The 27,946-nt window shown below is 44.6% G+C and overlaps 1 protein-coding gene across 1 annotated transcript in view; it reads left to right on the top strand.

The window, feature by feature from the left end:
- LOC135546371 (periostin-like) overlaps positions 1-24,324 on the top strand; it is a 49,134-nt gene extending 24,810 nt beyond the window's left edge. Inside the window, exons 4-23 of the mRNA XM_064974732.1 lie at positions 3,480-3,637; positions 3,905-4,069; positions 4,373-4,519; positions 4,988-5,129; positions 8,653-8,865; positions 9,213-9,347; positions 13,180-13,328; positions 13,905-14,041; positions 14,722-14,852; positions 15,113-15,243; positions 18,289-18,391; positions 20,263-20,330; positions 20,561-20,606; positions 20,726-20,758; positions 22,300-22,394; positions 22,512-22,608; positions 22,921-22,983; positions 23,278-23,364; positions 23,603-23,641; positions 23,837-24,324. Coding sequence (XP_064830804.1) covers positions 3,480-3,637; positions 3,905-4,069; positions 4,373-4,519; positions 4,988-5,129; positions 8,653-8,865; positions 9,213-9,347; positions 13,180-13,328; positions 13,905-14,041; positions 14,722-14,852; positions 15,113-15,243; positions 18,289-18,391; positions 20,263-20,330; positions 20,561-20,606; positions 20,726-20,758; positions 22,300-22,394; positions 22,512-22,608; positions 22,921-22,983; positions 23,278-23,364; positions 23,603-23,641; positions 23,837-23,880 — 2,183 coding nt within the window. The 3' untranslated portion in view covers positions 23,881-24,324. The remainder of the gene's footprint in view (positions 1-3,479; positions 3,638-3,904; positions 4,070-4,372; positions 4,520-4,987; positions 5,130-8,652; positions 8,866-9,212; positions 9,348-13,179; positions 13,329-13,904; positions 14,042-14,721; positions 14,853-15,112; positions 15,244-18,288; positions 18,392-20,262; positions 20,331-20,560; positions 20,607-20,725; positions 20,759-22,299; positions 22,395-22,511; positions 22,609-22,920; positions 22,984-23,277; positions 23,365-23,602; positions 23,642-23,836) is intronic.
- The last annotated feature ends 3,622 nt before the right edge of the window (positions 24,325-27,946 follow it).

Here is a 27,946-nt window from a genome sequence, read left to right as displayed (position 1 = left end):
GTGCGGACTCCCGGACGCACATCAAAACAATAGGGAGGGTCCGGGTGGGTGCCTGTCCATGGCGGCGGCTCCGGCTCGGGACGTGGAACCCACTCTATGAATGTCTTAGTCCCCCCTCCTCGCGTCCTAGGATTGTCCACCCTCGCCGCCGACCATGGCCTAGTAGTCCTCACCCAGAACCCCACTGGACTGAGGGGCAGCTCGGGACAGAGGGGCAGCTCGGGAAAGAAGGGCAGCTCGGGACAGAGGGGCAGCTCGGGACAGAGGGGCAGATCGGGACTGAGAGGCAGCTCGGGACTGAGAGGCAGCTCGGGACAGAGGGGCAGCTCGAGACAGAGGAAGCCCAGCACTGAGAGGAAGCCCAGCACTGAGAGGAACCCCAGCACTGAGAGGAAGCCCAGCCAGGCAGTTGAATCCGGCAGATCCTGGCTGGCTGGCAGTTCTGGCAGATCCTGGCTGACTGGCGGATCTGGAAGAGTCTGGTTGACTAGCGGATCTGGAAGAGTCTGGTTGACTAGCAGATCTGGAAGAGTCTGGTTGACTAGCAGATCTGGAAGAGTCTGGTTGACTAGCAGATCTGGAAGAGTCTGGTTGACTAGCAGATCTGGACGATTCTGGTTGACTGGCAGATCTGGAAGAGTCTGGCTGACTGGCAGATCTGGAAGAGTCTGGTTGACTGGCAGATCTGGAAGAGTCTGGTTGACTGGCAGATCTGGAAGAGTTTGGTTGACTGACAGATCTGGAAGAGTCTGGCTGACTGGCAGATCTGGAAGAGTCTGGCTGACTGGCAGATCTGGAAGAGTCTGGTTGACTGGCAGATCTGGAAGAGTCTGGCTGACTGGCAGATCTGGAAGAGTCTGGTTGACTGGCAGATCTGGAAGAGTCTGGCTGACTGGCAGTTCTGGAATAGTCTGGCTGACTGGCAGATCTGGAAGAGTCTGGCTGACTGGCAGATCTGGAAGAGTCTGGCTGACTGGCAGATCTGGAAGAGTCTGGCTGACTGGCGGATCCTGGCAGACTGACGGTTCTGGCTGCTTCATGCTGACTGACGGCTCTGGCTGCTCCATGCAGATTGACAGCTCTGGCTGCTTCTTGCAGACTGACAGCTCTGGCTGCTCCATGCAGACTAACAGCTCTGGCAGCTCCTTGCAGACTGGCAGCTCCTTGCAGACTGGCAGCTCCTTGCAGACTGGCAGCTCCATGCAGACTGGCAGCTCCTTGCAGACTGGCAGCTCCTTGCAGACTGGCAGCTCCATGCAGACTGGTAGCTCCATGCAGACTGGCAGCTCTGGCTGCTCCACCAGACTGACATCTCTGGCTGCTCCATGTAGACTGGCAGCTCTGGCTGCTCCATGCAGACTGGCAGCTCTGGCTGCTCCATGCAGACTGGCAGCTCTGGCTGCTCCATGCAGACTGGCAGCTCTGGCTGCTCCATGCAGACTGGCAGCTCTGGCTGCTCCATGCAGACTGACAGCTCTGGCTGCTCCATGCAGACTGGCAGCTCTGGCTGCTCCATGCAGACTGGCAGCTCTGGCTGCTCCATGCAGACTGGCAGCTCTAGCTGCTCCATGCAGACTGGCAGCTCTGGCTGCTCCATGCAGACTGACAGCTCTGGCTGCTCCATGCAGACTGGCAGCTCTGGCTGTTCCATGCAGACTGGCAGCTCTGGCTGCTCCATGCAGACTGGCAGCTCTGGCTGCTCCATGCAGACTGGCAGCTCTGGCTGCGCTAAACGGGCAGGAGACTCCGGCAACGCTGTAGAGGCGGAAGGCTCTGGCAGCGCTAAACAGGCGGGAGACTCCAGCAGCGCAGGAGAGGAGGAAGGCTCCAACAGCGCTGAACAGGCGGGAGGCTCCGGCAGCGCAGGAGAGGCGAGGCGCACTGTAGGCCTGATGCGTGGTGCTGGCACTGATGGTACTGGGCTGAGGATACGCACAGGAAGCCTGGGCGGGGAGCTGCCACCGGAGGGCTGGTGTGTGGAGGTGGCACAGGATGGGCTAGACCGTGAAGGCGTACTGGAGATCTTGAGAGCAGTGTTGGCACAGGACGTGCAAGGCTAGGGATGTGCACAGGAGGCCTGGTGCGTGAGGCTGGCACCAACTTCCCCAGCCGACAAACACGCACCTCAGGACAAGTATGGAGCGCTGACCCAGGTGCCATTAAATCCCTGACACGTTCCGTTGGGCGAATTCCATGCAAAAAGCACCAACACAGCAACTCCCTCATTTCTCTCTCCTCCAATTTCCCCATTAACTCCTTCACAGTCTCTGCTTCGCTCACCTCCAACACCGGTTCTGGCCTCCTCCTTGGCTCCTCACAATAAACAGGGAGAGTGAGCTCAGGTCTGACTCCTGACTCTGCCACGCTCTCCCTGAGCCCCCCCCCCCCAAGAACTTTTTTGGGGCTGACTCTCGGGCTTCCATCCACGTCGCCGCGCTGCCTCTTCATACCAGCGCCTCTCAGCTCTCTCTGCCTCCAGTTCTTCTTTGGGGCGGCGATATTCTCCAGGCTGATCCCAGGGTCCTTCTCCGAACAATTTCTCCTCCCAAGTCCTGAAGTCCTGTGATCGCTGTTGCTGCCTTTGTTGCTTCTCCTGTGGCTCCTGCCTGTTGACACGTTGCTTGGTCCGTTTGTGGTGGGTGATTCTGTAACGGCTTTCCTCCACCTCAATCTCTGAAGAAGAGGTGGAACAAGGATCGGACCAAAATGCAACGTGGTTCGTTCGATACATCTTTAATAATGAAGAACACAAACAATACAAAACAATAAACGTCGAAAACCGAAACAGCCCTGACTGGTGCAACAAACACAGAGACAGGAACAATCACCCACAAACACACAGTGAAACCCAGGCTACCTAAATATGGTTCCCAATCAGAGACAACGATAATCACCTGACTCTGATTGAGAACCGCCTCAGGCAGCCATAGACTAATCTATACACCCCACACAACCCCAAGACGAAACACACTACAAATAAACCCATGTCACACCCTGGCCTGACTAAATAAATTAATATAACATAATAAATATAGACCAGGGCTTGACAGTTACAGCATATGTAATGTTATAGGGTACAAGATACGCAGTGTATTTTTGTAGTGCACTTAATGTTATAGTGTACTTCAAAGGTTAAACAAGAGGTTCAATGAAGACATGCCAAGGGGTATTACGTTTTCTCATTAAATTCACGAGTCACAATGCCACACCAACATAAAGATTCCGCTGGCACATCGTCCTACCCCTGCATGTTTCCTTTTATCTTCATCTGTCTGTTTTTGGGGTTCTTTAGGGTTGTTAGAGTTGTTTCAATGAGACTTGTGTGCACCCCAAATGCCCCCCTATTCCCTATGTACTGCACTACTTTAGGGCTCTGGTCAAAAGTAGTGAATTGTATAGGTTATAGGATACCATTTGGGATTACCCCGGTATGTAGGGAGATGCAATCATCATGGTACCTTCTATTCCCTGTTCCACAGTGGCCCCTATAGACAATGTGTATGGTACCTTGGGCCTGGTCAAGGCCATCTCCACCCAGGAATACTCTCACATCTCCAAGCTACGAGAGGAGATAGAGGGATCTGGGTCATACACCTTCTTCGCTCCCAGCAACGATGCCTGGGACTTGTTAGATGAGGTAAGTCAGGATAGGTGTCATCTCTTACAGCTGGAAAATTCCAAGTCAGACAATCAGTTGAATCCACCAGCGATAGTTTTAGGTTTTTCAGTGCCAAAACCATTCTGTGCTCGTAATGTGACCATTTAAAAGAGCTACAGCATAAAACACCAGAATGTGTGGTTGATTGACTTGAACCCTACAGTAGGTTGCTGTAAATCTTTGTCATCATTTTATGTTTAGCATTTATGTTATCTTAAGCCTTTCTATGCTGCATTTCTTTAACAGGAAGTGCGTAGCGCGTTGGTGAGCAACGTGAACATTGAGCTGTACAATGCTCTGCACTACCACATGGCTAACAAACGCCTGCTGACCAAAGACTTGAAGAATGGCCTGGTGGTCGACTCCATGTACAACGACCTGGGACTCTACATCAACCACTACTCTAACGGGGTGAGCATCCCACTAGACCTACACATCATCATCTCCTGCATCCCAAATGGCACCCTACTCCATTTTTAGTGCACTATTTTGACCAGCGCCCATTGAATTTATTGGAAATCTGATGATTTCCATGCCATGAGATAGGAAAGTTGCCATCATGGAAAGCTAAGGCTTTATTGTGTGCAGGTAGTTAGTTGTTGAAGGCTGTGTTGAGTGCACATTGGAGAGTTATGGACAGTATGCTTTTGTTTGTTGTGTGCAGATACTGACTGTGCTGTGCATGTCCTATGTGGTGTGTTGTTATGTATGAAGATCGTGACGGTGAACTGTGCCAGGATTATCCATGGCAACCAGGTTGCCACCAACGGGGTGGTGCACATCATCGACCGCGTCATCACTGCCGTGGGCAACACCATCCAGGATGTCATCGAGGTTGACGATGACCTCACCACTCTCAGTGTAAGTCTTCTCTTTTTGCCCTTTTCTACCTTTCCTTTCCTACCTTTCCTTTTCTACCTTTCCTTTTCTACCTTTCCTTTCCTACCTTTCCTTTCCTACCTTTCCTTTTCTACCTTTCCTTTCCTACCTTTCCTTTCCTACCTTTCCTTTCCTACCTTTCCTTTCCTACCTTTCCTTTTCTACCTTTCCTTTTCTACCTTTCCTTTTCTACCTTTACTTTCCTACCTTTCCTTTCCTACCTTTCCTTTTCTACCTTTCCTTTTCTACCTTTACTTTCCTACCTTTCCTTTCTTACCTTTTTCACCTATATCTTTTCTCTTTTTTTCTCCTTTTCTCTTCTCCTCTTGTCTTTTTCATTCTATTTTTCTTCTTCTTTCATTCTTTTTCATTCTATTTTATTCGATTTACCGATTCATACAGTATAAATGGAGCATATGTCATATGATATGATGTGTTTTCTCACTACAGGAAGTGGCTCTGGCCTCAGGCCTGCTGGACAAGCTGGGACAACCAGGCCAGTACACCCTGTTCGCCCCCACCAACGAAGCCTTCGCGAAGCTGGACTCAGACGTACTTCAACGACTGATGGGTGACAAGGGTGTCCTCCAAGGTAAACCAAACCGCTGGGCCAGGCTTCAGAGTTCCCATCACCTCTCTGGAATGCCTTCTAGAAATACAGAGACCAGCTCACAGGAGGGTACTTTAAATCAGAGGGGAGACATAGAGACTTTATATAGATCTCCACCCTCAGGCCATATCCGTGTTTAATGAGATGAAGGTGCAGGAAAAGGAACTCAATGGTTCCCGCTCGCCATGTTTGCAGGGCTGAGTAACCGCAGAGGTTTTCCATGTAAGCGCTTTTTCATACTCAAAAAAATGGAGCCAACTAGTTACAGTCTGTGCTGTGGATTTGTAATCCTCAGGCAGTTGGCAAACTGAGCGTTCACCACAGTTGTGAGAGTGAGTAATGAAAAAGAAAAGAGCTCTTGTTTCAGAAGTTGGATCACATATGGCCTACGAAATAATGGCTTTTGAGACATACACTTTCATATGGTGAAGCTTTTTAGTAGAGAATTTGACGAGTTTACAATCTAAACATTTACCGTCACACTATAATTTATGTCTGGGTGGCACTCCCATAATAAAACACGCTAACTTGTTCAAAAATATTTCCAAAAAGGTGTCGTTCTTATGGTGCTAAACACCACAGGGCAGGAAGCAGAAAGCAGCTGGCTCTGCCTGTGTCCGAAATCGCAACCTATTCCCTACATTCCCTACCTCATACAGCTCTGGTCAAAAGTAGTGCACTATTTAGAGAATAGGGTGTAATTTTGGGACACATCCCAGTCAAAGGGTTGGGACTGGAAAGGTTCAGAAGCTTCAGAGCATTAGGATGGTTGGCAGTGGGGTGATGATCCCTAACGTCCCTGAGCTGTGAGATCCCGTCACTTCACACACAGTCTAACAGAGTAGTAAAACCTTCTCCCTGCACTCACTAGTCTCCCAACACCAGGACCCAAGGGATCTAAGGGATCTCCAGGTCTCCTGAGTTTCATAGTCTGCGTCCCATATGGCACTTGATTCCCTACTTAGTGCACTACTTTTGACCAGGGCCCATAAGGATCTGGTCAAAAGTTGAGCACCTAAAGGCCCAGTGCAGTCCAAAACAATATTTCCTGTGTTTTATATACACTCAGTGGCCAGTTTATTACCTAAACCCATCTAGTACCGGGTCTAAAAAGTTGTTCAATTCGTATCAAGGGACATAACGTGTGCCAGGAAAACATTCCCCACACCATTACACTACCGCCACCAGCCTGCCTGTATCATTGACATCAGGCAGGATGGTGTCATGGACTCATGCTGCTTGTGCCAAATCCTGACTTTGCCATCAGCATGAGGCAACAAGAACCGGGATTCACCGGACCGGGCAATGCTTTTCCACTCCTCAATTATCCAGTGTTGATGATGGCGTGTCCACTGGAGCCACTTCTTGTTTTAAGCTGATAGAAGTGGAACCTGGTCTGCAATAGCCAATCGGTGACAAGGGCCGTCGAGTTGTGCGTTTGTTTGTCGCACCATTGTCTCCAAACCCTAGGCCGTTTCTGAGATACTGGAACCGGCGCACCTGGCACTGAAAATCATACCACGTTCAAAGTCGCTTAGGTCACTTGTTTTGCCCATTCTAACGTTCAATCGAATAGTAACTGAATGCCTTGATGCCTGTCTGCTTGCTTCATATAGCAAGCCACGGCCACATGACTCACTGTCTGTAGGAACAAACTATTTCCGTGAATGGGGTGGTGCACCTAATAAACTGTCCACTGAGTGTATATTTCCATATACAGTATTTTGTTAGCTAACGTTAGCTAAACGGTTAGCATCTCCATTTAGCACAACATGCAGTAGCTACTCCACCGAATCTCGAAACCTAACAGGCAGCTGCTTCGTTCAAAAAATGAATAAATTGTGGTTTACTTATGTTGCTATCTACACTAGTCATTTAGTTGTGGCCATCTGGTTAGTATCAACAAGGGCTTACTACAAATTCTAGCTAGCAACAACATTAGCGCGGTTCTTACTATTGGCTATATCGTAAAAATGTATGAAAACAAACATTTGCATTTTGGTCTTTATTTATGTTTAGGGTTAGGCAAAAGGTTAGCAGTGTGGTTAAGATTAGGTTTAAAATCACATTTTACGAAGAGAAATTGTGGAAATAGGCGGGGTTTATGACTTTGTGGCTCTGGGAACTAGTGATGACCCATTAGCGCAGCTTGCTAGTTATCTTACATTATTTCCAGCATGCACAAGCCAAAAAAAGTTACTGCCACCTTATGGCCTGGAGTATTTAAACGAAGCAAATCGGAGGTAAACTCAATCAATCAATCAAATTTATTTATAAAGCCCTTCTTACATCAGCTGATGTCACAAAGTGCTGTACAGAAACCCAGCCTAAAACTCCAAACAGCAAGCAATGCAGGTGTAGAAGCACGGTGGCTAGGAAAAACTCCATAGAAAGGCCAGAACCTAGGAAGAAACCTAGAGAGGAACCAGGCTATGAGGGATGGCCAGTCCACTTCTGGCTGTGCCGGGTGGAGATTATAACAGAACATGGCCAAAATGTTCAAAATGTTCAATGTGAACAACAAAAAGTTAACTGTCAACACTAGGCAGAGGTGCAAAGTACCCATTGGCAGTCAGATTTCCCAATGTATCTGACCCTTTAGAGTTGTTTGAAACGACCGCCTGAAGTTTCTGCAAGTTTTGGTGGGAGGGAGTTTTGGCCTTCCATCATGACATCACCATGAGCTAAATTAGCTAATAGACCAACAAGAAAGAGAGTTCCAAACCTTTCTGCCAATAACAGCTCATTTTAAGTTTTTCCCTCCCCACTCAAACCACTCACAGACAGTTCTAGCAAAGTTCTTGCTCGAAAACAATCACACTAAGTTACTTAATTGTTTAATGGAGAATAGGTTGCCATTTGGGACATAACCTGTGATTCATTTGCTATTCTGAAGCCATGCTGGAAATGACATAATCCCATGCATAGGCACCTCTACTACCATTCATTTGTATTGGTTACCTTCAGAAGAACCCTGTGACACTTGTGAAGGATGTAGAGTAAAACGAGTGTCTCCCCTTTCCACAGTGAGGTCAAACTAGTTTGTAGCCCAAAAGGTTGGGACGCTACAGACAGAAGTTGGCAGATCAGCGTTACCGACTTCAGACGTGTCCAGCAGGATGTATTCATGAGAAGACCGTTTTTCGGGATGTCTCATGAGTAGCTCTGCCAAACACCACTGTAGCTCGGCCACCTTTCACCTCAGACGTGGAAGGCCGACAAATGTGAGACGCAGCCAATGCAAAATATCTCTAGCTTAAACTGACAGGTTTTGATGGTGAATTTTATGTTATTTAGGATTAAAATGACGACTGGCTAGTACAGTACATGAAGTCAAACACATATCACTTTTCCCGGGATGCTGGTCCAGTCTAGTCCGTAATGTAGTAACCCAACCAAATGAAATCAATAAGGATATACTGTATGTAGGAGTATCTGAGTTTGTGGGACCGATTGACACTTTTCTCCTCTCCTCTCTCCTCTCTCCTCTCTCCTCTCCCTCCAGCGCTGCTGAACTTCCACATGCTAAACTCTGTCCAGTGTTCAGAGGGAATCATGTCCGGCCAGACCTTTGAGACCCTGGAAGGCCACAACATCGAGATTGGCTGTGACGGGGACAGCCTGACGGTCAACGGCATCAAAATGGTGTTGAAGAAAGACATTGTCACCGCCAACGGAGTCATCCACCTCATCGACGAGGTCCTCATGCCTGACTCAGGTTAGCTCCCCCATCTTGACCCACCTAATAATTATACATGTCATTTGTATAGTGCTTTAATTTCAGAGCTGTGCTCCGAACACACAGTTTGTGTTTTTGCATTTGCATTTATTTGTTGGACTGTAAATGGCATGAACTGTTTTCACGAAATACACACCACCTTTATTTAAATCTCCCTTTGCTGTTACACTATTATACAAGTCAGCCATACACATAGGCAAATAGATGGAAACAATGACGCAATGACGGCAAGATTAAGATCAAATCTGAAAACTCTGAATAAGTGTAGAAGTGTTGATCTTTCAGTGGTAGAGAAGTTTTTAATGGTGTTGTCTGTGTCCTCTAAGCCAAGCAGGTGATGGAGCTGCTCACCCCTTCCCAGTCCACCTTCAGTGACATGGTGTCAGAGCTGGGTCTGTCTGCAGCCATGGCAGCTGAGGCAGAATACACACTACTGGCTCCGCTCAATTCTGTCTTCACTGGTGAGTACACATCATGGACCCGCTCAATTCTGTCTTCACTGGTGAGTACACATCATGGACCCGCTCAATTCTGTCTTCACTGGTGAGTACACATCATGGACCCGCTCAATTCTGTCTTCACTGGTGAGTACACATCATGGCCTTGCTCAATTCTGTCTTCACTGGTGAGTACACATCATGGACCCGCTCAATTCTGTCTTCACTGGTGAGTACACATCATGGCCTCGCTCAATTCTGTCTTCACTGGTGAGTACACATCATGAACCCGCTCAATTCTGTCTTCACTGGTGAGTACACATCATGGCCTCGCTCAATTCTGTCTTCACTGGTGAGTACACATCATGGCCTCGCTCAATTCTGTCTTCACTGGTGAGTACACATCATGGACCCGCTCAATTCTGTCTTCACTGGTGAGTACTAATCATGGCCTTGCTCAATTCTGTCTTCACTGGTGAGTACACATCATGGCCTCGCTCAATTCTGTCTTCACCGGTGAGTACACATCATCGACCCGCTCAATTCTGTCTGTAACGCACCCCTCGTTCCCCTTAAATACTCTTGAACGTCCTGAACTCTTTCCTTTCTTGGTCCTCTTCCTCTCTCTAGATCCTCTCTCTGTCCCCCTCTTCCTCTCTCTAGCTCCTCTCTCTAGCTCCTCTCTCTGTCCCCCTCTTCCTCTCTCTAGCTCCTCTCTTTGACCCCCTCTTACTCTCTATAGCTCCTCTCTCTGTCCCCCTCTTCCTCTCTAGCTCCTCTCTCTGTCCCCGTCCTCCTCTCTCTAGCTCCTCTCTCTGTCCCCCTCCTCCTCTCTCTAGCTTCTCTCTCTGTCCCCCTCTTCCTCTCTCTAGCTCCTCTCTCTGTCCCCCTCTTCCTCTCTATAGCTCCTCTCGTGGTCCCCCTCTTCCTCTCTCTAGCTCCTCTCTCTGTTCCTCTCTCTGTCCCTCTCCTCCTCTCTCTGTCCCCCTCTTCCTCTCTCTAGCTCCTCTCTCTGTCCCCCTCCTCCTCTCTATATCTCCTCTGTCACTACTTTATCACTCCTCTCCTTCTTTCTCTCCTCTCAACAGGTGGGTAATGCACACTGAGCTCCAAACTGTGACATTAGTCTTGCTGTCATGTGGACTCACTAGTGAGCAGTATACTATACATACTGCATACTGGTCTCCTGAGGGAAGAGTGCTGGAATGATTAATAGCTGGAGCTTTAACCCTAAGAATACATAATTACCACTGCGCACACACATACACACACACAGCATAGGAACATTCTAGACCTCACAAGGCGTGGGGAGAGATATTTCCTACCTGAATCCAACATTTGTAACTCATGTGTGATAAACTGAACCGAAGTATATTAATCAGTAGTATGATACACTAGCCTGCTGCATGCTCCAGGCAAGGAAGGAGTCCCAGGCTGGAATAGCTGAGTTATGGCTTATAAATTCCTCCACTAAACTGTTCTCTAATTTAGACCCATTGTCGACGTACGGTACTGTACAGAACAGAACAGCTCTGTATCTCAGACAGCACTTGTTAAAACGTCCTCTGTTATTAGAGACATAGTTTCCTCTCTGGAGGAGGTAGCTCTTCTCCCGGCGGGATATCAGCATATTAGGTACGGGTAATGCAGACTGGAACAGTCACTGTCTGTGTCCCAAATGGCACCCTATTCCGTATATACAGTAGTGCACTACCTTTGACCAGAGCCCTATGGGAATAAGGGAATAAGGTGCAATTTGTGACACAGACACTGTTACAATGTGGCTGATCAATCTGTCTGTGGGGAAGCTACAGAACCCGGGAGATTTCCTGGAAAATAAGGTTGACGTTTTACAATTGACTAGACCAGCAGACTGCATCATTAACCTATATTATGACTCATAATGACGATAATAATCACAATTGAACTTTTTTATGGTCTTCGTCCTAGGAAAACATTTGATCTACATTTTTGCGGAATTTGGGCTAGCTCCTAGAAAACGTATTGTTTAAAAACAGATGTATTGTAATCTTTTGATCTGTACATGTCTGAGTTTTGCCCAATACCGCAAGATCCCCTGCATTTGGCTGTACTTTATTAAGTATGCTAATAACTATGTAGTATATACTGTACTGTATATACAGTGGGGAGAACAAGTATTTGATACACTGCTGATTTTGCAGGTTTTCCTACTTACAAAGCATGTAGAGATCTGTCATTTTTTTATCACAGGTACACTTCAACTGTGAGAGACGAAATCTAAAACAAAAATCCAGAAAATCACATTGTATGATTTTTAAGTAATTCATTTGCATTTTATTGCATGACATAAGTATTTGATACATCAGAAAAGCCAAACTTAATATTTGGTACAGAAACCTTTGTTTGCAATTACAGAGATCATATGTTTCCTGTAGTTCTTGACCAGAATTGCACACACTGCAGCAGGGACCTTGAGATGTTTTTTACGGAGCCACTCCTTAGTTGCCCTGGCTGTGTGTTTCTGGTCGTTGTCATGCTGGAAGACCCAACCACGACCCATCTTCAATGCTCTTACTGAGGGAAGGAGGTTGTTGGCCAAGATCTCACGATACATGGCCCCATCTATCCTCCCCTCAATACGGTGCAGTCGTCCTGTCCCCTTGCAGAAAAGCATCCCCAAAGAATGATGTTTCCACCTCCATGCTTCATGGTTGGGATGGGGTTCTTGGGCTTGTACTCATCCTTTTTCTTCCTCCAAACACGGCGAGTGGAGTTTAGACCCAAAAGCTCTATTTTTGTCTCATCAGACCACATGACCTTCTCCCATTCCTCCTCTGGATCATCCAGATGGTCATTGGCAAACTTCAGATGGGCCTGGACATGTGCTGGCTTGACCTTGCATGTACTGCAGGATTTTAATCCATGACGGCGTAGTGTGTTACTAATGGTTTTCTTTGAAAACTGTGGTCCCAGCTCTCTTCAGGTCATTGACCAGGTCCTGCCGTGTAGTTCTGGGCTGATCCCTCACCTTCCTCATGATCATTGATGCCCCACGAGGTGAGATCTTGCATGGAGCCCCAGACCGAAGGTGATAGACCGTCATCTTGAACTTCTTCCATTTTCTAATAATTGTACCAACAGTTGCTGCCTTCTCACCAAGCTGCTTGCCTATTGTCCTGTAGCCCATCCCAGCCTTGTGCAGGTCTACAATTTTATCCCTGATGTCCTTACACAGCTCTCTGGTCTTGGCCATTGTGGAGAGGTTGGAGTCTGTTTGATTGAGTGTGTGGACAGGTGTCTTTTATACAGGTAACGAGTTCAAACAGGTGCAGTTAATACAGGTAATGAGTGGAGAACAGGAGGGCTTCTTAAAGAAAAACTAACAGGTCTGTGAGAGCCGGAATTCTTACTGGTTGGTAGGTGATCAAATACTTATATCATGCAATAATATGCAAATTAATTACTTAAAAATCATACAATGTGATTTTCTGGATTTTTGTTTTAGATTCCATCTCTCACAGTTGAAGTGTACATATGATAACAATTAAAGACCTCTACATGCTTTGTAAGTAGGAAAACCTGCAAAATCGGAAGTGTATCAAATACTTGTTCTCCCCACTGCATATTCCATGTATATCACCCTTCCAGAGTTGTCTACACATCTGGGTTTTCTTTAATAGAGAAGTTTACCATGTTTATATGTATCATTTATACCATCCACCCAGTGGAGGTGAAGGTCCTGGGAATAACTTCTATCTCCATTCTTGCAGAATTGGGGCTAGTTTCTGAAAAACGTGTTGTTTACAAACAGATTTAATTAATGTAATCTTTTGACCTCTTACAATGTATCTATATGAAATATCTCATCCACCAGATGAGGTGATGGCCATTGACCAGAGCTTTCTGAAGGTGATTCTGGAGAACCATATCCTGAAGGAGAAGATCACTCTGGGACAGCTGTACAACGGACAGCGCCTGGAGACTATCGCCGGGAAGTTCCTCAGAGTCTTCATCTATCGCACAGTGAGTTTCTGTGTGTGTGTGTTTGTGTGTGTGTGTGTTTGAGTGTGTGTGCTGGTATGCGTGTGCATACAGTATGTGTGTGTTTGTGAGAGAGAGAGTTTGTGTGAGTATACAAATGTGTGTGTGTGTGTGTGGGTGTGTGCATGTGTGCGTGCGTGCAAGTCCATCTCTTGTCTCTGAACAGCTGGTCAAACACAATGGCTGTCTGCCATACAACACATATCCTTTTCACTGGGCTATCCATCTACTGGACTGACTAAGAGTCTGTTAATTCAGTAGCTAGTAGACTATTCATTTCCATGTCTTATTACGGGCTACTTCAGCAGATGTTCCAACTCAAATTTCAGTTTTAAAGATGCTCAAAAAAGAAGTTAGCTGTCTAGAGAACCAATTAGCCTAGCTAGCTAACTATCTGGCTAGCTAACGAGTTAGGTGCTTATGCTAGCATACCAAAATGCCCACATAGGTCATAATTTTGCTAAAATATTAGGACGAGAGTTACATCATTAGGATAAAAAAAAGTTTTCACTTCGGTGGTTCTTTAACCTGTATACCCTGTGTCCTGTCTGTCTGTAGGCGGTGTGCATAGAGAACTCCTGCCTGGTGCGTGGCAGCAAGGAGGGCAGTAACGGAGCCCTCCACCTGATGAAGACTCTGATGAAGCCAGCTGAGGCCACCATGTTCCAGATCCTCACTGACAACGGAGGATTCAAGTAAGCTGCTTGTGGACTTATAGACTGTGTGTGCTTTAGCCTGGTCCCACATTTGTATGAGCTTCAGCCAATGAAATAGTCAGATAAGTTAGCTCAAGCTCATACAGATCTGAGATCAGACTAGTTGAAGGATCAAGGGGCAGATGAAGATTGTTCCGATTTTGTGGCCAACTCATGAATATATTGTATATTAAACAGTGTTGGATTTGGAGTACAATCCAGTCTCACCCCCTACTCCTGCTTGAGAAAGGATGTTCTTTAGCCAACCCAATAGCCAGAGAGTCAGAGAGTTCACTAATCAGACAGAGTTCAATCAAATTTATACAGACTGGGGAGCAGGCTGGGAAATGTACTAAGAGTTTATACAGACCAGTGGGCCAACTTCTTTCCAAATCATGTACAAGAGTGATCATGTAAGATCACTCTTGCAAGTGATCTTTCCATCTAATTAATACCAAAGGATCTCATCACTGAAGAGGATCCTTTTCTATAGCTCAATCGGTGCGTACGGGCGGTCACATGTGTTGGTAAGGTAGAGAACCCTGGTTAAAGCCCAGTCAGAGACAAGTTCAGGAATGAGTTCTATATGCTAAGCTATCACACTGGCACCAGTTATATCTACCCTCAGTGGTTGTCATGAGAGCCAGGTAACTGTTTCCTTCATCATGTTTTGGTTGTAGGATCTTCCTGTCACTGATGGAGATGGCTGGTCTGACTGACCTGCTCAAACAGGAAGGAGAATACACTCTGTTCGCTCCTAGTGATGAGGCCTTCGCTGGTGTCAGCGACAGTGACATGGCTCTGCTCAGAGGTTGGTTCATCTCTCAGACTCTCCCTCTCTCTCCGTCCCTGTTAGTCTGTCTCAGTCTCTCAAACAAATATCAGAGCCAGAGGTTTTTCTTGTCAGGCCACATCGTGGTGGTCAGGAAAAACTGCTGACCTTAACCATAGCTACCATAGCTACAAGCTATGTCAAAGGAACATCCATAAGTCTTAGAGTTAGTAGATGTATGTACGATATGTACTATGGATCCATCATCTTCCATCTAAAACCCTGTCTGTTCTGGCCAGGTAATATGAACGCCCTGCGTACCATCCTGCTCTACCACTTCAGTAACGGAGTGTTCATCGGCGGAGGTTTGGAGACTGGGGTGACCAACCTCCTCAAGTCTCTGCAGGGAAACAACCTCCGAGTGCTGCATGTGAGTCCAAACCTCTCAACACTCAACAGGGCTGTAAATATAAGAAATCATGGCATCATGGCTGCAACAAAATCAAGCATGTATCACAAAGATCCTGAAGAGATTATACAATGTTTTTACAGTGAATCAAGAGACTCTCATCCTGATCCCCCTGTAATAGGGTTAGAGGCAGAGAATCCCAGTGGAAAGAGGGGAACCGGCCAGGCAGAGACAGCAAGGGTATTACTAACAACCGGAGAATCCAATTTGTCATCAAGATGCAATGCAATGTCAACAAAAGTTTAAACTAGGAGTTATGGCTAAGAGTTTGCTCCTATCAAGTAGGCAGACCGTGAAACTGGAGCAGCAGTTTCCCATGGGTAGGTTAGCAGTAAACCTTGACTTTGACTAGAACAAGGTTCTAGTCAGAAAGTCTCTGTTTTATCCGATGTTCCTAAAAGTAGAAACTGTCCTTGAAATTTGCAAAAGAGAGATCAGCCATCCACTTCCTTATGTGAGATGACTGAAACTTCTTGGAACACATATATAACACTTAAACATGTTTGGGAAAAGAGAACGTCTAAAATAACACTCATATGATGAATAAGAAACCAGAACCGCATTTGTTGGATGAACTTCCCCAGAGGCAACTTCCCCAACATAATTCAGCATTCTGACAAGATTTAGGATTTTGCAAAGGTATTTACTATTTTCATTTTGGGTTAATTTTATTCTTAGCTTTTAAGTTGTGTTACAGCAGTGTCCTTAGGATCATATTCTAAGACGATAAAAACATGTCCTTTCTTAAAATAAAGCAGAAAGCCATGTGAGGTCTCTGGATGTTTGTTGTGCAGAATATTCATGATTTAGTTTAGATTACATTTTACCCAAAAACAGACAGTTGCATTCCACTGCTACCAATGACTTTACAGAAGTTAAGCTATACTAAAGCTACCCTTAAAAAATATAGTTTAGTGAACTAACGTTACCTTGAAAAAGTAGTGCACTATATCCAAACTACTCTGTGATAAAAAATCTGAAATGTCATAGACTACAAATTGCAAGAACACATTACTTTGACCTTATGTTAACAGCATGTTTAAGTTAGCCCATTAAACACAAAAACAACGCTTCAAGCAAGAATTAGTCATGTCTAATGCCAAAAATTAAGTAAATTCTTGCCTACTTCACCCATATTTTATTTTTGCCAAAAAAGTAATGTGTTAGTAGTTATAGTAGTTACCTACATCGCTACATGGTGAAAAAGTAATTGACTACTGAAAACACTACGTAGATTTGAATTTAGTTTAACTACCACCAAGTTATTGCAAAATGTAGTTACATGTAGTTCACTACTCCCAAACACTGACTGTTGCAAATGTTCTGTAGCTTAACTACATTCAGAAAGTATTCAGAACCTTTCACTTTTTCAACATTTTCTTACGTTAAAGCCTTATTCTAAAATGTATTAAATTGTTTTATTTCCACACCAGTTTACAAACAATACCCCAAATTTATATTTAAAAAAAATAAGAAGAAAGTAAAAAGTATTCAGACCCTTTACTCAGTACTTTTTTGAAGAACCTTTGGCGCCGATTACAGCCTCGATCCTCTCAAGCTCTGTCAGGTTGGATGGGGAGCATCGCTGCACAGCTATTTTCAGGTCTCTCCAGAGATGTTTGATCGGGTTCAAGTCCGGGCTCTGGCTGGGCCACTCAAGGACATTCAGAGACTTGTCCCAAAGCCTCTCCTGCATTGTCTTGGCTGTGTGCTTAGGATTGTTGTCCTGTTGGAAGGTGAACCTTCGCCCCAGTCTGATTTCCCGAGTGCTCTGGAGCAGGCTTTCATCAAGGATCTCTCTGTACTTTGCTCTGTTCATCTTTCCCTCGATCCTGACTAGTCTCCCAGTCCCTGCCGCTGAAAAACATCCCCACCGCATGATGCTGCCACCACCATGCTTCACCGTAGGGGTGGTATTGGCCAGGTGATGAGCGGTGTCTGATTTGCTCCAGACGTGACGCTTGGCATTCAGGCCAAAGAGTTCAATCTTGTTTTCATCAGACCAGAGAATTTTGTTTCTCATCATCTGAGAGTCCTTTAGGTGCTTTTTGGCTCCAAGCGGGCTGTCGTGTGCCTTTTACTGATGAGTGGCTTCTGTCTGGCCACTCTACCATAAAGGCCTGATTGGTGGAGTGCTGCAGTGCTGGTTGTCCTTCTGGAAGGTTCTCCCATCTCCACAGAGAAACTCTGCAGCTCTGTCAGAGTGACCATCAGATTCTTGGTCACCTTCCTGACCAAGGCCCTTCTCCCCCTGTTGCTCAGTTTGGCCGGGCGGCCAGCTCTAGGAAGAGTCTTGGTGGTTCCAAACTTCTTCCATTTCATGCTGGATGCCACTGTGTTCTTGGGGACCTTCAATGCTGCAGTTTTTTCTACCCTTCACCAGATCTGTGCCTCGACACCATCCTGTCTTGAAGCTATACGGACAATTGCTTCAACTTCATGGCTTGGTTTTTGCTCTGACATGCGTTGTCAACTGTGGGACCTTATATAGACAGATGTGTGCCTTTTTAAATCATATCAAATCAATTGAATTTACCACAGGTGGACTCCAATCAAGTTATAGAAACATCTCAATAATGGTCAATGGAAACAGGATGCACCTGAACTCAATTTAGAGTCTCATAGCAAAGGGTCTGGATACTTATGTAAATAAGGTATTTCTGTTTTTTATTTGCAAAAATTTCTAACACCTTTTTTTTTAAATTTGTCATTATGGGGTGTTGTGTGTCGATCTTTTTTAATACATTTGCAAAAACTTCTAAAAACCCGTTTTTGCTCTGTCATTATGGGGTATTTTGTGTAGATTGATGAGGAACAAAATGTCTTTAATCCGTTTTAGAAAAAGGCTGTAACGTAACAAAATGTGGAAAAAGTAAATGCCAACCTAATTGAGAGACATATGGCACATTACCAGCTGGTACTCATAACTCATCTCATTGTGGCTGTCTTATCTGTAATCATCCCATCAGTGTTTGTATCTTAATCCCCTCTACTCCTCTCCTCCAGGCTAACAACACAATTAGAGTGAACACTATTGAGGTCCCTGAAAATGATATCATGGCCACTAACGGAGTCATTCACTTTGTCAAAACCCTCCTATACCCCGGAGGTAAGACTGACTCAAACCTCTCTGAATGCCAGCTCCTCTGTTGGAGAAACAAATTATACCCTGATTAAATTGTCATGTGTTGAAAGACGCACTGTGCAGGGAATCATTTTTTGATATATTATATATATTTAGCAGTGCTAAGTGGTTCAGTACGTCTAACATCCTGTGTTGTGCTGTATGTACGCCAATGTAAAGTGATACCAGTACGTCTAACTCCCTGTGTTGTGCTGTATGTACGCTAATGTAAAGTGTTACCAGTACGTCTAACACCCTGTGTTGTGCTGTATGTACGCTAATGTAAAGTGATACCAGTACGTCTAACTCCCTGTGTTGTGCTGTATGTACGCTAATGTAAAGTGTTACCAGTACGTCTAACTCCCTGTGTTGTGCTGTATGTACGCTAATGTAAAGTGTTACCAGTACGTCTAACTCCCTGTGTTGTGCTGTATGTACGCTAATGTAAAGTGTTACCAGTACGTCTAACTCCCTGTGTTGTGCTGTATGTACGCTAATGTAAAGTGTTACCAGTACGTCTAACTCCCTGTGTTGTGCTGTATGTACGCTAATGTAAAGTGTTACCAGTACGTCTAACTCCCTGTGTTGTGCTGTATGTACGCTAATGTAAAGTGTTACCAGTACGTCTAACACCCTGTGTTGTGCTGTATGTACGCTAATGTAAAGTGTTACCAGTACGTCTAACTCCCTGTGTTGTGCTGTATGTACGCTAATGTAAAGTGTTACCAGTACGTCTAACTCCCTGTGTTGTGCTGTATGTACGCTAATGTAAAGTGTTACCAGTACGTCTAACTCCCTGTGTTGTGCTGTATGTACGCTAATGTAAAGTGTTACCAGTATGTCTAACTCCCTGTGTTGTGCTGTATGTACACTAATGTAAAGTGTTACCAGTACATCTAACTTCCTGTGTTGTGCTGTATGTACGCTAATGTAAAGTGTTACCAGTACGTCTAACTCCCTGTGTTGTGCTGTATGTACGCTAATGTAAAGTGTTACCAGTACGTCTAACACCCTGTGTTGTGCTGTATGTACGCTAATGTAAAGTGTTACCAGTACGTCTAACTCCCTGTGTTGTGCTGTATGTACGCTAATGTAAAGTGTTACCAGTACGTCTAACTCCCTGTGTTGTGCTGTATGTACGCTAATGTAAAGTGTTACCAGTACGTCTAATTCCCTGTGTTGTGCTGTATGTACGCTAATGTAAAGTGATACCAGTACGTCTAACTCCCTGTGTTGTGCTGTATGTACGCTAATGTAAAGTGTTACCAGTACGGCTAACACCCTGTGTTGTGCTGTATGTACGCTAATGTAAAGTGTTACCAGTATGTAAATAAAGGAAACGCCAAAGTGTAGGGTGTTAGGCCACCATGAACCCAAACATGGTTTTATGCCATGTAAACCATACTATATGGTTTACATTGTTTTCATGCGCAGCAAATAATTCAGTGATCACTTGTGCCCTGTGGATGGGACATTGTCATCCTATCGGGGTAAAGCCATGGTAGCAAAAATATTGGCCAAAATAATGGCCTGCCCAGCATTTTCATACATGAACCTAAGCATGATGGTATGTTAATTGCTTAATTAACTCAGGAACCACACCTGCGTGTAAGCACCTTCTTTCAATATATCTTGTATCCCTCATTTCCTCAAGTGTTTCCATTACTTTGGCAGTAACCTTTATGTACCCTAGTATGAAGTGTTACCACTATGTCTTACACCCTGTACTGTGCTGTGCTGTATGTACCCTAGTATGAAGTGTTACCAGTATGTCTTACACCCTGTACTGTGCTGTATGTACCCTAGTATAAAGTGTTACCAGTATGTCTAACACCCTGTACTGTATTGTCCTGTAGAGCTGCCTGCTGGAAACTCTGACCTTCTGGGGCTGCTGAGAAGACTCATCAAGTACATGGAGATCAAGGTACTGTACCAGGCCACACCCACATAAAGGAATTAGGGAGAACCCTGAGATAGCAAGATGAGATTAACGTCTAAGTGTTTGTTACAAAATTACCTTAAGATGACAAAACACTATGTAAAGCCTTGAACAAATACAGTACCTACCACATTGGAGTTGAGCAGAACGATGTGTACACAGACCTACAGTAATATGGTTTACAGCCTCTAATCCTTCTTTCTATTCATTCACAGTTTGTGTCAGGATACAGATATAAGGAAATCCCTCTCACATTCATGAGTGAGTACAACTGTATCAGTCCAAGTCTTAGATGTCTGCTGTACCTTTTTGTGTTGCAACTATTTGTAACTTTGCTGTTGTCCTGTGATTAACTGCTGTGTGTTTTCTGTTTCCTTCAGAGAGGACGATCGTCACCCGCGTCATTGAGTCAGGTAAGTTACAGTTAAAGGATCGAACCAATGAGGGCCTCCCGGGTGGCGCAGTGGTCTAGGGCACTGCATCGCAGGGCTAGCTATGCCACCCGAGGCCCTGGGTTTGCGCCCAGGTTCTGTCACAACCAGGAGGTCTGTGGGGTGATGCACAATTGGCCAAGCGTCGTCCGGGTTAGGGAGGGTTTGGCCGGTAGGAATACCGGGATGTATGGCTTCCGGGTTGGATCTGCATTGTGCTAAGAAGCAGGGCGGCTTGGTTGGGTTGTGTTTCAGAGGACACATGGCTTTTGACCTTCGTCTCTCCCGAGCCCGTACGGGAGTTGCAGACATGAGACAAGATAGTAATTACTAACAATTGGGGAGAAAAGGGGGTTAACATTTTTTTTAAGGCTTGAAACAATGTACATACATACATCTTAGCATTGTGTAGTACACTGAGTGTACAAAGCATGAGGAACACCCATCCTAATATTGAGTTGAACCCCCTTTTCACTCAGAACAGCCTCAATTCACCAGTGCATGAACTCTAAAAGGTGTCGAAATCATTCAACAGGGACGCTGGCCCATGGTGACTCCCACAGTTATATCAATTTGGCTGGATGTCTTTTGGGTGGTGGACCATTTTTGATACACATGGGAAACTGTTGAGTGTGAAAAACCCAGTGCGTTGCAGTTCTTGACAAACTCAAATTGGTGGCTGTCTCCTCCCCTTCAGCTACACTGATTGAAGTGGATTTAACACATGACATCAATAAGGGATCATAGGTTTCACCTGGATTCACCTGGTTTGTCTATGTCATGGAAAGAGCAGGTGTTCCTAATGTTTTGTACACTCAGTGTAAATTCATTTTACATGATATATCATGGGTAGTCTTGGAAAGACTTGAAGACATTGTGCTACAAGAGTTGATAGACTAGTTGGCACAGTTCAGATAAGGAGGATCTCTGTCTTCCATGAGATTCATGACCCACGTTCTAGAGGAAAAACCATTGTGGTTGTTCAGATAATTACAGTACAGACAGCAACAAGAGAAGACTTGCCATAGCAGCAGACACCTGGAAAGGTTTTATCTGTTCTGGATAAAATTACCGTTCTTTATTGGAATTTTACTTTTAAGGTTAATTCTTGATGTGAAAGAGAAATATGCACAGAAGTTGAAGTTACTGTTTATGCAATTATCTCCAGGCAAGATTCTGAGAGGAAAACTGATGTCTTAGAAAAAGCCTTTACTCTGAACGTATCTGCAAAGCACATATCCACGTGTCCTTTGATTATGCAATATATTCCTGTCATATGAATTCTTTTAAAGCCAATGAAAGGTTGGGCTTCAGTCTCATTCGACACAGACAATATTTTAATCAAGGAGTAGAGGAACCAATGACACACTACATGTCTGTAGTTCATGGAGTCTGTAGTTTTTAAGTTCATTCCGACCTTCAGATCATACTAGTTTGCCGTTGAAACGTCATGTTCTTCAATGATGCTTTTGATGTTATTTATTTCAGTTGTTAAACTTGTTTTCCTCTCTCTCTTTCTAAAGCGCCTGATGTGACCCATGTGACTAGGGTTATCGAAAGGGAACCTACCATCACCAAGGTGACCAGGGTGATTGAGGGACAGCCTACCATCACCAAGGTAACACCAATGTAACAAACCATGTTTCAACCATTGTATCCACCCATGTAACCACCAAATCACATTGAGCATCGGGGAAAGCGTTATATAAATCTAATACATGATTATGATTATTAGGTGACTAGAGTCATTGAAGGCGAGCCAAAGTTCACCAAGGTTACTAGAGTCATCGAGGGAGAGCCCAAGGTCACCAAAGTTACCAGAGTGGTCTCAGGTACGTACCTCACAGAAACACAGGTCTTTCTTGACTCCTGTCCATGAGGTCTTAAGAACACTGGGTACATATTAAATTAACCTGTTTTGGTCTATAGTTGCTAAACGGTGTATTGATGCACTATATGAAACAAAGAAGTGAATGTTTGGGTTGCTGAGGTGAGACACAGGTCTACAGATGTTAATGTGTTGTACTGAATTCCCTTGACTCTATGTCACCCCTAGATCATGACTCTTACATCTGCCACTCTGTGAAAACAGTATGTTTCTATGTGATGCCTGATGTAATGTTTCAATATGTTGTCATCCACAGGTCCTCAGTACTCGGCCAGCAGCAGTGGCTCCAGCAGTGGTATCTCCAACATTGAGCTGGAAGGTCAGTAACATCACCCCTTTGGTTGTAGATAGATAACTTAATATAGAGGAAATAATGCAATGTTAAATTGAAAATCACATATATGCATGTCACTGGGTAGACATGTGACAGGTTCTGTTAGAATCTGGGTTGAGTGACAAACAAGATTCAATCTAACTGTTACATTTCCACCCTGTGATATTTGGCATAGTCGGCAGAATTAGTCAACTGTCCAACATAATTGCTTGTTTCGTTAGAATATATAATAGTCCCATCTGTGACATATACAGTAACATCCCTGTCTCGTTCCTGTAGGTGCTGACTTCTCCCGTATCACCACCATCGAGGGAAACCCCTCAATGCTCGACATGGACTCTGAAAAAATCACCAAGTTCATCCAAGGTAAGAGACACATCTAAACTCTACTCATCCCCACTGGGTTCTGTAAGGATCTGAGGTGATTAAGATATGTTTTCTGTTATGACTGGAGTTTGCATTCTGTAGGGTTCAATTGTGGCAGAGGTTTGGTTCTGTAGGGTTCTATAATGACTATGGTTTAGGTTCTTTAAGATTCTGTAGTGACCAACATTTGGGTTCTATAAGGTTCTATAATGACTGAGGTTTAAATTTGTCTTCACAGAGGGAAACCCGAGACGAGTAACTGGCAGGAAAATTCCAGGTAAAACATGATTCCTTGATAACATAACATACTGTTTGACCGTGTTGGGGGATTCAAATGATGGGTAATGTCATCCTATGAGGATCTTTAATTGCGACCATTGAAAGAGAATGACCACCTATCATTGAACATTGACTTGAACTTTATTTCTATTATTTGAGTGTATGATGATCTTTCTGTTGTCTCTATCCCTAGCTGGTGCCAGGAGGAGAGTCAGACCAGAGGAACAAAGAGCATAAACATGGACAGACCAGGTGACTAAAGATGCACCAGCAACCAGAGAGGAACAACAGAGATAATGTCAATGAATGGTCTCCCATAAAAGCTCTACACTCCAAATGATGCGTGTGTAGACATACAGAACTTGAACTTAGTGAGACCAGTAAAGCCATTTGCTAAACAAAACAAAAATCATTGATGCATGTGTCTAAAGATAACTAAAAGCCATCAAGATATGTAAATAGCGTACGCATATTTGTGGGTTTTCGGTGTATATTAGAGATGAAAGATTAGAAGCTAGCCAGGGGTAGCAAAATAATCTTTGAAACCAATCTATTGGAAGCCTTGACCATTGGTTGAGGTGATACAACAGGATTTTTAGGAAGATTTTGTAATTTACCTCTGCATGATATCGAGTTTGTGGTGCTCACATAAAAATAAAAAAAATAAAAAATAAAATGTGATTGCTGTTTTCTGACAGTGACTTCATTTCTGCAAATGTTTATATTTTTCTACCAGCTGTAATTTCAGCTCTGATCTGAGTTTCACAGTAGTGTGTCTTATCTCTCTTTCTGCCTTTCTGTCTGACTGTCTACCTAGCTAACCATAAAGATATTGAGCTTGTCTTTGCTTTTAGAAGTTTCAAATGTGCAACACTCTGACAAACTTAACTTTTCACATTCTCAATAGCTTTTTTTTACTGCAGTTTTCAAAACTTTTTTAACAAAGTATATTCTTGGATATGAAGTGCATAATTCTCCAGGAGAAAAACTTTATTTGAAAAACTTGTTAGTAGTTCATCGCTATAAAGGAATTCAATTCAAGTTACATTTTAGAATCACATTTACCTAATTTGGGGAGAAGATGTATGATCGCAATCTCATTTGTGCACGTGTCTACTGGGCCCTAACTACTCAATGAATTACATTTTTTTGTATAACGCTAGTTGTTTGGGTGCGTAGTTTAAAAAAAGTTTTTTAGTTCTCCTAAAATCTATAAAAGAGTCTGACAATGCTACAAATGTCCATCTGTGTCCTTTAAAAGGTCAGAGTGCAAATTATACCATGATTGTCAGGGTCTCAATTTTTGGGGGACTTGACCTCCTATGTGTGCCCGCGCTTACATCACATTTCTTATGGGCCTAATAGTAAAGACATGTAATACATTTTTTATTACCTTTTAATTTGTCGTGAACACAACTATCTTAATGTCAAACAAGTCACCGTGCACTGTTTAGGTGCTGTAATGTTTTTGGGGTGGACAAACATGCACAGGTAGACTACCTGAAGCGATTTGTTTGACTATAAGATTAAAACATCATGACTGGTTGTGTTCATGCCCAAATTAAAAGGTAATAAATCAAAAATACCGTTAAATTACATATTTACTCTTAAGTCCGTTAACAATGCCATGCAAGTTCGTGCACGCATAGGAGGTCCAGTCAAAACAAAATCCCAGAATCTCAGACTTTTTCCACACAAAAAGTGTAATGACCAGTGGTGGGCCGTCAGGGCCAGCAAGGCCTTCTCTGCTGGCCTAAACATCATCAGAATATATATATTTTTTAAATATATTTTCCCACAAATATGTATTGAATTATTCCCCAGAGTAAGAGTTACACTCTTCATTTCATAGCTTTCCTCTTGGTTGCACTGCTTCCAGCCCCAGGTTGAGATTTGGAGGGCATGTCTTTATGTTAGATCTTTTATCCAATCATATTCAGCCATCATGTGTTGCCAGGGGTCTAAAATCTGCTCTCAGGCCTTCAAGCTTGAAGCTTGTAGCTTAAAGTGAATGGAAATTAAAATTTAGTGTCAACCAATCAGCTTTAGAGTTGGCTATTGTACGCCTGCTGGCTGACTCCAGTGTTACACCGGAGCCAGCTAGCAGGCGTAGTGCGTGCACGTCTTTTGATTGGATTACCAATATTAAGAGGCAGGTCCTATATGGGCAGGTCTCAGAACTAGGAAACTCAGAACTAGGAAACTGAAATTGATAAACAAATTAATTTGCGTACTACGAAGCTGTTTTTTCAACCCACAATGGCTGTAGGAGAAGATATCGATTTGGTCGAGGATATAATTATAACGCCATTCTCAAGACAAACTTTTCAAGAAAATTTAGACATTGTCAGGAGAGGTCGACGCCGACGCTACAAAGCCTGTCACAGGCGGGAAAGGGGTTTGTTCGCCACTTTCAAAGTTCCAACTACGAGCGCTATCAATGGCTCACAGGCTCCGAGAAGCACTGCAAACTGTAGTGCTGGGAATGCCTATTACTTGCAAGTGATTGATTTGGTGTTTGGAGCCACACTGGCTTTGCAAACCTGAGTTGTCTAACAAAGGCAGCAACGAGACACCAAAGTACGGCTGGACACTTACAAGCAATGGTGCTTTTGAAAACCTTTGGGGACACTCGAGTGGATCTACAGCTCAACGAACAAGCGCGCAGGGCAACGAAGCTGCACAATGAAAAGGTATTGTACTCTTCCCCTGCAATTCTCTGAATAAAAATTTCAATTTCAAGGTGATGCAACGCCTGGTTATACTGCGTTTCTGTCTAAATGTATAGTGTCTAGAGCCATGGCATCATACTGATGGTAATAAGAGGTGGATTAATTCGGGTGGGACTGTGTAGGACTTCACTGAAGGCCCAGGCCCCAGGCCCACGGCAAGCCACTGGTAATGACATTATACTCTTCAAGACTAAATTAATTGATATATCTTGCTGACTGACAAAGGACCTTTTTTGTACAAAAAAAAGTTGGGGCAACCAAAAGGGGGCTGAGATAGGGGACTATTGTAACGTATACGCTGGGAGTCAGAAAGAAAGTGCAGGTGGTGAGTTTAATAATAATTGGAACATCAGACAAGATAACAAACACGAGTAGCGTATAGACATGAAACACACAATATTGACTGGGGACTGCCAGATATAGGGGAGGTAATGGAGTCCAGGTGTGCCTGATGATGACGTGCAGGTGCGCGTAATAAATCATGCCAGTTGTGCATAATGATGGATCCCAGGAACAGTGATTAGTATACCGGCGACGTCGAAAACCCCCAGGACAAGGAGCGGGCCGGTCCGGGTGGCGAAAGTGGAAATTGCGGATGATGTTGGGATACAGAATGTGCTCCACTGGAACCCAACACTGCTACTTTGGTCCACCAGGTACTGGAGCCGACCCCCACGACTTCTGGAGTCCAGTAGAGATCTGACAGCTTAGGCTGGACCCCTCGATGTCCTGGGGGGTGGAGGCGTGTTGTGGGGGACAGCATCGGTTAGGGGACCAGGAACCTCTTGTATAGATGGGACCAGGGATGCTGAGGCACGGGAAGGGAAAGGAGATTCCCTGCTGAAGCGTTCCGGGGGGATTTGGTTTGGGCACATACGGAACAGGGGTTGACGTAGTGAGTGACATGATGTGCCATGGTGGGCCACCAGTACTTCTCAGAGATGGATTGTGTAGTATGAGAAATAGCTGGATGTCCAGAGACGACAGCTGTGTGTGTCCAGATCAGCAGTCGATCCCTTATCCCCATGGGAACGTATATGCACACGGGACAGTTAGAGGGTGCAGGCTCCCTCTCCGGAGCCTGACAAATGTCCACATCTATGTCCCAGACCACAGAAGCTACGACTCGGGAGGATGGGATTATAGGTGCATGCTGGACAGGACCATCACCCAAATCGTAGAGACGGGACAAGGCATCGGCCATGGTGTTTTTTTAACCAGCGTGAACTCAAACCCACCTTGCTTGGCGCGGATTCAGCCTCCTCGCTGTCAGTATGTACTCCATGTTCCGATGGTCAGTGAAGATGACGAATGGTTACTTGGCACCTTCCAGCCAGTGTCTCCACTCCACTAATGCCAACTTCACCGCCAGGAGCTCTTGATCACTGACGTCGTGATTCTTCTCTGCAGGGGACAGTTTCTTAGAGTAATATGCACACTGATATAAGTTCTGTGGATTACCCTGTCGTTGAGACAGAACTGCCCCCCTGCCCATCTCTGAAGCATCCACCTCCACCACAAAGGATATAGTGGGATTTGGCTGTTTGAGCAATGGGGGCAGAGGTGAAATG

This window comes from Oncorhynchus masou, chromosome 9 (assembly GCF_036934945.1).
Source record: "Oncorhynchus masou masou isolate Uvic2021 chromosome 9, UVic_Omas_1.1, whole genome shotgun sequence".
Taxonomy (NCBI): domain Eukaryota; kingdom Metazoa; phylum Chordata; class Actinopteri; order Salmoniformes; family Salmonidae; genus Oncorhynchus; species Oncorhynchus masou.
This window is presented reverse-complemented; position numbering and strand designations above follow the sequence as displayed.